Source organism: Epinephelus moara, chromosome 9 (assembly GCF_006386435.1).
Source record: "Epinephelus moara isolate mb chromosome 9, YSFRI_EMoa_1.0, whole genome shotgun sequence".
Lineage (NCBI taxonomy): Eukaryota > Metazoa > Chordata > Actinopteri > Perciformes > Serranidae > Epinephelus > Epinephelus moara.
The window spans coordinates 19,071,314-19,080,947 of NC_065514.1; the positions used below are offsets into that span (position 1 = coordinate 19,071,314).

A 9,634-nucleotide genomic window follows, 5' to 3' on the forward strand; every position below is an offset into this window, starting at 1 on the left:
AAACTTTTTCTGGAAGGACAGAGGCACTACTGCTTTCTGTAACAGGCTACTATTATATAAACAATAGTAGGGTATTTTTGTTAGAGAACACAGAATCACACTTACAGTACTTATAAAAATATATCAGTCACTGTTCTGTTGTCAGTCTGTTCTCAGCTTTTAGTACTATGTGACAAACTAAAAAAAAAAAAAATTATATAGTCTACTCTTGTATTTTTCTGATGTATTGTGTTATAAAGAGGGGTGAGATTCTTCCTGTATTAAGTGACTTTTATAGACAGACATTCTTGAGAAATGCTCAACGACGCCCCCTAGCGACTTCACCTGTTTCCTCTAACAGTATGAGGAGGAGGAGGAGGAGGAGGAGGAGGAGGAATGCTTACAGTGACCAATAAACATGAGGGAATTAAAAATGAAGGATGCTGAAGAAAGCTGAGGTCGAGTAAAAATACTGACACAATATATATGAAGAAACATACTTAAATAAATAAGTAGATATATCACTGAGTGTGTCCCTGTAGGGAAGTACTGAAATGACACTGTTTCAAAACCTTCTACATCCTGCCAGAAACAAAATGATAACAATAAATCTGTGGGAAATGAATCACCTCTGTATTTATCTCTCTTCAGATCATGTTGATCTGTTCTGCACACACAACATGTATTGCACATCTATCTGTCCTGGAAGACGGATCCCTCCTCTGCTGTTCTTCCTGAGGTTACTACAGTTTTCTTCCCTGTTGAAGACTTTTTTGGGCGGAGTTTTTCCTTATCTGCTGTGAGCATATTGTACTGTATGCTGTAAAGCCCTCTGAGGCAAATTGTGATTTGAAATTTTGGGCTTTATCAATGAAACTGAATGTAATTGAATTTATCAATTTGTTTGCTAAAAGGAAGTCAGATTTTAAACATATTAAAGGTACAGCATGTAGGATTGAGGGGCATCTATTGGCAGAAATGGTATATCATTTTCATAATTATATTTCCATTAGTTTATAATCACCTGAAAATAAGAATGTTTTCAGTACCTCAGAGTGAGGTGTTTATATAAACACACGGAGCAGGGGCTCTTCCATGAAGTCTGCCATGTTGCAGAACAGACAAACCAAACACTGGCTCTAGATCAGTGGTTCCCAACTGGTGGGTCCTGGTCCAAAAGTGGGTCATGGGTTCGTTCCCAGTGGACTGCAAGTGACTTGCAAACGTGTTTGTAAAAAACACACTTTATTTTTAAGTACAGTGAATTTCCAGCACAGACCTTTTATTATAAAGTGCTGTTTCCTGCTGTAGAGTGAGTGACAAACAGACTGCGACTTGACAGAGACAGCAAACTAGCTTGACGACATGGCCAAACACAAGTATGATGCTGAATGTCTTAAACTGTGTGGAACTTGAACTAATGATTAAGGAGGAATCTGGACCCTGTGGCTGGACCACTTGGGAAACACTGCTCTAAATAGTGCCATTCATGTTTTCAAATCGTATACGCTTAGCACCCAGGAGAAATTTTAGATCTGCAGTCTCACTATAGATGCCACTTAATCCTACCTTTAAAGTCCATAAAACATTGACCATGTGTTATTCAATTATCAATTCTAGTGTAGAACTTATACCAAGGATGACGTCTGTGACCTGAAATCTGGACCTATCCCACACTTATCTTATCTGACAAAGGTGCAGGTAAACACCATGGCAATCCTGCGGGATAGTTATTAAGTTGTTTATTGAGTGGGATGAGGCTTTTTCTGTTTTACTTATATACAAACAAATGAAAAATATCAGGGGATAAGACATAGTGTGTAAGCACTGTTGTGGACATGGACACATTGGATGTATCCCAGGTAGAATAGTCATCTTATGTATCAAACTGGCAGATGAATAATGTGGTCTGGTATAGATCTGTGTACATGTGAGCATGGACGTCGGCCTTTCTATGGAAAAGCACAGAAAAATGAGCACCTAAGTAACTGTTGGAGGGGCAGTTCAGTCACAGTTAACTTTCATCAGGACAACAATAGACGTGACTGTGGGCACCGGCTCAAAATAACTCTTGTGTTTTGTTTCCAGGATTGTGAATGATCCAGTGTGTCTGATCAGATGCTGCCGCTGTGTTCACCTGGGGAATGTAGATCATATCTGCAGACAGGAGTGTCCACTCTACACATTCCTCCGCTCTCAGATAAATCTCGGTTTGTTGAAATGACGAAACGGCGTTTACTGTTTCACACACATACCATAACGCTGTATATCCACTGAGGAATTTTAACATATTGTATTACGCATCTCATATGTGCTCACACTCATGAATGACTGGGTCAGGTATGTTAAGGCATGTAGAGGGGAGTTTTGTTTCCATCTCAGCTTGTGGGAAACATTTTGTATGAGTGTTCCTTTGTTTTACTCAATCTGAAAAGCAGTTTATAACTGAAGTGTATATGTTGTTTTATTCATAAGTACTGCCTGTAAATACGCAGGTGAAATCTATGAGTCCATGTCATGGCTTGTTCTTGTTATGTCTTAGATTTCTTACAGGTGTGGGGACAAATTAAACATTTCAAATAACAGATGAGTCACCCTTTTTCCCAGGATTTAGTGACAGGAAGGAGCAGGTATGAACACGCAGCTCCGCGGTCTGACAGGACAGATGATGGGGAGAGGCGTGGTGAAGGAGCAGAGGCGGATCAGAGGGGATGTTTTGAATTCTACTTCACCACTTCACCTCAGCCGACGACTGAGCTGGTGTCTTGCTAATTCTCCTGCTGCATTTCATGAGGACAGAGGGGACATGAATCTATACAAGAGCTTTGGGAATCTAATGGAGGCTTGGGTGTCTGATGGAGACCTGTGTTTGGAACCAGAATGGGTCAGAAATAATGATGAAGACCTTCCTACACCTTCCTCCGATGTGGGGACAAACCTGCGCTCAGAATCGGTGGACTCTGGAGTGGAGACAGCCAGCTCTGTAACGTCCTTCCCTCCTACACCCTGCTCCATCTCAACAGACAACGCAGAAATGGAAGCTTTCACACCAGAACGAGAAGGACTCACTCCAGCTTCAACATCACAGTCTCCTGTCCTCTCCTCTCCTGTGCCTTCCCCTCCTCCGTCTTCCTCTCCACAGTTGCTTCCCAGCAGACCTCAGGAGGACTCAACGGCCTTGCACTTAAAAGTGGAGCAAGTGCTGCAGAAGACAGACTGTCTACGTCAAAAGAAAAAACCAGAGCCCCTTACAGTGGAGGAGGTGCTCAGGAGACGTCCTCGAGCACCTTTTTTGCCCAAAAGGCACACGTCAGAGTTAGTGAGGGGTCAAAGGTCAGAGAGTTTTATCCTCAGGCGGACAGACCATCCATCAGTGCTCTTGAGACAGATGTCAGATACGTGCAGACGGCCTATGTCAGTGGGTTGTGACATGCAGCTGGCCCAGACGAGATCAGAGGTGAGATACTGATTATGACACAAACCAAGCTGTCTTCAAATTTCTAAAAATCCTTTAAAAAGAGAAGAGATAAAAACACTTTTACACTTTGTTTGATATCGGTTTCTGTTTTTCCTGGACTAGTTTCAGGATGACATAAGTTTCACTGTAACATGTACGGTCTTGCACAGCCCAGGCTCCTGAGTGTAAGAGGAAAGCCTGAAACGAAGCCCCAGGAGTGTAACGAGGCCTCTACTTTAACCTTAGTGCGAGGGTTGCAACACACGTTTCACCAAGTCGCTCTCAAATTCAAAGTAGGACAGGCATGTCATTACTCATACAGGATCTCTTTCATGCGCTCGTCTGCGGTGTGAGGGATCGTAAACCAGTCTGCCCAGGTGACTTTACGCCCACAGTCACGAGAGGAATGGATGCAAGCGTGCGGGGGAAGCTGGGCAGTCTGTGGGGATTTTGCTGCATGTGACAGACATGTTGTTAAACAAATGATAGAAACAAAATAGTTTGAATTTTCCTCTTCACATCTGCCATGAAGTTAGTGTGAAAATCAGGTCATGCTGGCATGACACAGAGGTGTAGAATCAACAGGATTAATTGTGCTGTTTGTGTCTAATTACGTCCACGGTGTTTTTTTAGGCTGTGGGTGTGTGCGCACTCTCTTTGTTTCCTTGTATGAGGGCCAGATTTAAAAAGCTTTGATGAATGCAACACTGAAAGGATGTACGATGCCAAGCAAACATAATTATGTTATTATATACTTTTGTAATTAAATGTAATTATACTTTTATTATCCCAATAAAAAGTTCATGCCATATATATGCAGATGCATGAATGGCAAATGAAAGAGTCAGTCAGGCAGCTAAATCTGTGTATTCTGACTCGAAGTCCATCTCAGGGTTCATGGGAAAGACCAACTTTGTAACATTGCTTTAGTTCATATTCTGATATTATTAGTACCAAACTCTCATAAAATGTTTCTTGTCATTATAATTTTGATATTATATTGACATATTACTCATCTTTAACTCTGTTCTGTTCATTTCTATTCTTCTCCAGTTCGTGCTGAATAAAGTTCATTGATCAGTGTGAATTATAGAAAATGGTTATAATTATAAACTGAATTTCTTTGACAAAATATTTAATTTAACAACAAGGACCGTGATGAGTATTTTTCCACTATTTTTTGACATTTAGCAGATGATTCATTGAAAAAATATTGAACTGATCAACTGACAATTAAAAAAAATCTTGTGTTGCATACCAAATTCATCAAAATCACTGCGAATCTACAGCCTCACTCTGTTAGCAGTGGCGCTCTACAGGGAGCCCTCTCTGATACACTTAAGGGCCCCCCACTGCCCTCCACTGGCAAAAATAACCAGAGGCCCATATTACTGTCTTTAAGAGGCTGTGGCCTGATCTTTTTTTTAAACTAATGTAAAGTTAATGGTATCTTGTGAAACTAGACAAGCTAAGGCATCCAATGGCACGAGCTATTAACATAGCACAGGCACAGTCAATTTCAAACTTGAACTCTCATCCTTAAGATATCTGAATAAAAAGGGGGTTATAGGTCTCCCCATAAACTTGAGAAGGCTTGTTCCCAGTAAATGTTAAAGCTTTATAGTTGTTGTTTTCGCACTATACTTCAGCTCCAAATCTTCAGCAGCTAGACTTTTAACCAAAACAAAACGATCCTCACACATCACACCTATTTTGTCCTCCCTGCATTGGCTTACAGTCTCTTTCAGAATCCATTTTCAAAGTTCTTTTAATCACATACAAGGCTCTCAATGATCTGGCACCAGAGTATATGACTGAGCTTCCCACACCGTACCGCCCAAACAGGCCCCTCAGGTCTGCTAGTCTGGGTCTTCTAACTTAAAGACAAAGGGTGATTGAGCCTATTCAGTTCTTGCTCCTCTGCTATGGAACAGCCTCACACTGAGCATCAGATCAGCTGACTCTGTTCACGTCTTTAAATCTCATCTGAAGACTTACTTTTAGAGAATGGCCTCTCCTGAAAGATGATAGACTTATTGTGTGTATGGGAGTGTGTGTATGTATGCAGCTATGTGTGTATGTATGCATGCTTACAGGTATATGTGTTGAAGTGTATATGTTGGTGTAGGTGTATGTATATGCTTATGTTTTATTAGTGTCACTTTTGTTTTGTATTTTCTTTACCTTAGAAAGCAGCTCAGAAAGTGCTCTACAAATAAAGTTATTATTGTTATTTTTAAGGAGAAGGAAAAGTAGCCTTGTGGAACAATGAGTCAACGTGTATAGATACATAACACATTAAAACAGGATTGTTGTGCAACTCAAAATACACTGGTTTCAGTTTATACACATCAGAGAATTAATCATATTAACTGTAAAATGAGAAAACAAAGTATATCAGGAAGTGATTCCTTAACTCTCCATTTTGACATTGTTTTCAATGAGTCCACAAGCTCCAATAGCGTAACAGAATTCCTGAAATTCACGTATGACTTTTGGTTTTGGTGTGTCACCCCAAGATTTTTAGCGGCCCATTCTGGGGGCACCGCTGTCTGTGAGTCTGTACTTAGAGGCGTTGGTTTGCTTTGAGCTAAATGCTAACTTCAGCATGCTAACATGCTCACAATGTTAACTTGTTGATGTGCTTAAGTTTGCTTCTTAAATGCTTTCAGAGTGTTTGAAAAGCAGCAGTGAAGACACTAAACTAAACTTGTACACACTGCATTGTTCACTGCATTGCCATTGTATCAAGCTCTTCGTGCCTAATGATGTGTGCAGGACCTTGGTGAGGAGGCGAGGACAGGAATGAGTCCCGGGCTCCGCTACCTGGAGGACGTGTGCCAAATGTTAGAGAAAATTGCCAGAGAACAGATGCACAGCCGAGTGTTACAGATGGAGATGGATACCTTGCAGGAGCATGAAGACATGGAGGTGAGCCAGGTGAAGACATTCATGTCACGTCTTTGAAAGGCAATTAAGATGTTGTCACATTTTCCACACTACACTGGGTTCATAAACATGACATACGCTTGTCAAACTGGTGATGACAAGATGCCTTCCTGCTGCTTGAGGGTTCAAACCGCGCTGACAGTGTTTTCCCCATCACTTGACTCTCTTTCAGGCTCCCGACACTTGTCAGGGTGACTCTGATGCTGCTGAGGAGGATCTCACTTCCTGTCAGAGTCTTGGAAATACAGAAAGTGAGGAGCAGACTTCCAGTGTACCCCAACGGCGGAAAGAATTTCATTACGGACATTTTCGGCAGAGATCAGCTTCAGACACAAATCTTTCAAAAATGCATTTAAGTGAGTCATAGAATCCTTTTGTGGTTTTGCATATTTAAGATATTCTTATACGGACGTTTTTTGCAAGTCATAAAAAAATCATGTGTGCACTGCAGCTATGTGATTATGTGTGTGTGCTTGGTGCAGGAAATTTGGATGTAGACTGCAGAGGGCAGCATATGAGTACAACTGACCTGATGGAGGAGGTAGAGGAAGAATACGAAAAGCAGGTAGAATACACTCAAATACAACAATGAATTTGTACTAAAGTAATAAACACAGATAAAGAATAAATAAACTGTAACTGTTATTTTTCAACCTCATAATATTCAACTATTTTGGTTCACAAATATTTAATTTTGTCTTCTCAGGAGTCTGGAAAAGAGGCGACGCATAAAAAAAACAAGAACTGGAGGTTAAAATTTGGGTCTTGGTCGAAACAGGACTCTGGATTGAGAGATGAGAAGGGGTGAGACATTGCATTTCTAGCTGTACCCTCTAAGGGGGCAGTGTTATTAATCTCATATGATGCATGATGCTCTGAGGAATTGTGTGTGCTGCTCCAACATGGCAGCTGGCCACACACTGACGCAGTGGTCCAGAGCTAATGCACAGTAGATGAAGAGGCTTTTGGTGGGAGTTCATTCTCAGCCTGTTCCTCTCGAACATTTTGTCTCCTTTTTTTCATGAAACTCGACTTACATGCTGCTTCCAGCTTTCTACAGTGGCTCACTTCAGCTGTGTTTGATGAATTTTTTATCTGTACAGCCAACAGATGCAGTCATTTGAGAGGAACTCGGCCCGACGGCGGCTGAGCCAGCTGTTCAAGTGGAGGAGGAAAACTCAGCCTGTGTGAACGGACCACAGCGTGTCTGTTGAGATGCTTGGGACATTTTTGGTTTCAGTTCTGAAGAGGAGGAAGCTCTCCTTTAAAGGTCTGAGCACTGTCGCTGCTGCTTTCAAACTGACTCCCTATTCAGCTCACGGGATGAAGCAATCTGCCATGTGTATTTATTCTATCTGCTGTATACTTGCCTATATTTTTTATACTGACGATATGATGTTCTATATAACAATGTGATGGAGAATGGGATTTCTCTGTCATGTCATGTCATAGCACTACAAAGCTTGATTTCATTTTACAAGCATCATATTTGTATCTGTAAAATGCTGCAAATTGGTGAAGAATACGGGTATGCGCTGTTCAGTATATCACACTATACATGTAATATAATGTAAATATAACCTTCTGACATTCTTATTCACTTTGTCTTCGTGTTTTTCTGCAACAAAGATGCTTCATATCCACCAAATACCCCATTGCTGTATGTCTACATACAGTATGAAATAAAAATCTGATATGGCTGCACCGCACACTTTCTGCAAGTGTCGCCTTTCCTGCTAAAAATAAAAATATATCTGTACCCCAAATGAGGCAAACAAGTCTTAATTGGGGCAGCAACAATTAATCTTATCAATCAAAATGTCAAACAACATGGACTGGACCCTCTGGTGGGCTGGTTTTGGTCCAATCGGGTCATTATTTTTCTTAAAACATCTCAGGTTGTTCATCTGTTTTATGAATGGATGAACATTTACAGAATGTTCTTGTACTTCTTGACACAAAAAGAAAGGGAAAAAATTGAGCTGTTGTTATTTTAGAGGTTATTATGTAATGGTTTTATTGGCCTGGCCCACTTGAGATCAAGTTGGGTTGTAAGTGGTCAATGAACTAAAATGAGTTTGACACAACTGGTCTTTAAAATGTCCAATAGCTTTCCACAGCCTAAGGTGAGGTGCGTATCAAAATTCCTGATGATAAGATGTTCAGTTGACTAATCACTTAAGTAACTGTTTTAGTTTGCAGTAAATTAACAGATAAATTAATGGGTTATCTTAAATAATTTTAGTGGGTTTTCTACATAAATTAAGGGGTTTTGTGGGGGGTAAAAATACCTTCAAAGAATCAAAAACCGAGAAAAGGCGATTTTTTTCTAAGCATCATGCCAGTTCTGAATTTTCATCTTAACTGCAAAAATAGGGTGTAAATGAAGGGATAAAAAACCCATCAAAAGTCTAATTAATCCATTAACTATTCCCTTAAATTCTATAATCAAGGCAGAAAACAAGGCAGCTTTATAGTGCACTAGTCTAAAGAAAGTCTAAGTCTAGAGAAAGCCATAATTCTGCAGCTGAATCCTGAAGGTGTAGATTTTAGGGGGGACGCAGGGGACACGTCCTGTCAATATTTAAATCATATGCATTTGTCCCCCTCAATAAAAACATGAAAGTAGCAGAGGACTTTTATTTTGACAAAATTCAAGACATTTACACGGTAAACTGATACAGATAAGGCACAAATTGGTGCATAAAGCATCACTAGAATGCAGGAAATTTGGTATTTGATACTCAAATTTTTGCTGGTGGACCTCAATGGCCCCAGTTTCATATATGTCAGACCCCCCGCCCCCTCACTCCAACCACCCTCTAGTGGTTAAAAAAAAGCCTATGCCCTTGCTTGACAGATAACAAGTGCAGGCCACACAGAGTTACTTTTATCATTTATTTAATCTTTATTCACCTAGGTTGGGGGGATAGACCTCCCCTGGCATTCCCATGTAAAGAGATGTCAATGACAAACACGTCCAACCAAACGAGAGAGGGTGAATAGGATTCCAGTCCATACATAAAATACATTTATTTACTATTTATTGAACCACCGGCATCCATAAGTCCCACATAGCATCCATCTGTGCTATTAAATATATAGAGATAACATCTGTGGAGGGATTTATTTACTGTATGTGTGTGTGAGAGAGGGAGTTGGCAAAGAGGGTATAGCTTATAGACGAAAAGAGTGGTGGTGGCGGTAGGGGGGGTGGGGGGGGGGGGGGGGGCAGCCTCGGTCATGCCT

General features: G+C 40.7%; 1 protein-coding gene across 2 annotated transcripts; it reads left to right on the forward strand.

Annotated features, from left to right (window-relative positions):
• Positions 1-2,722: 2,722 nt before the first annotated feature.
• On the forward strand, positions 2,723-8,108 carry si:dkey-106l3.7 (uncharacterized). 2 transcript variants are annotated; one of them, XM_050053252.1, is made up of 6 exons: positions 2,723-3,436; positions 6,215-6,376; positions 6,558-6,741; positions 6,868-6,950; positions 7,092-7,189; positions 7,489-8,108. In XM_050053252.1, exons 1-6 carry the CDS (start codon positions 2,786-2,788, stop codon positions 7,574-7,576), a joined length of 1,266 nt encoding a protein of 421 aa, XP_049909209.1. In that variant the 5' UTR covers positions 2,723-2,785; the 3' UTR covers positions 7,577-8,108. The 2 variants fall into 2 exon arrangements, with proteins under 2 accessions (XP_049909209.1, XP_049909210.1); XM_050053253.1 differs by having other exon boundaries at positions 6,215-6,367.
• The last annotated feature ends 1,526 nt before the right edge of the window (positions 8,109-9,634 follow it).

What these genes read in the sequence shown, in the direction of transcription:
- si:dkey-106l3.7 (XM_050053252.1), top strand. Translation starts at nt 2,786, where the DNA reads ATGAATCTATACAAGAGCTTTGGGAATCTAATGGAGGCTTGGGTGTCT. An exon ending in TGGCCCAGACGAGATCAGAG is followed by an intron (nt 3,437 to 6,214) that starts GTGAGATACTGA and finishes TGATGTGTGCAG; the next exon opens with GACCTTGGTGAGGAGGCGAG. An exon ending in AAGACATGGAGGTGAGCCAG is followed by an intron (nt 6,377 to 6,557) that starts GTGAAGACATTC and finishes ACTCTCTTTCAG; the next exon opens with GCTCCCGACACTTGTCAGGG.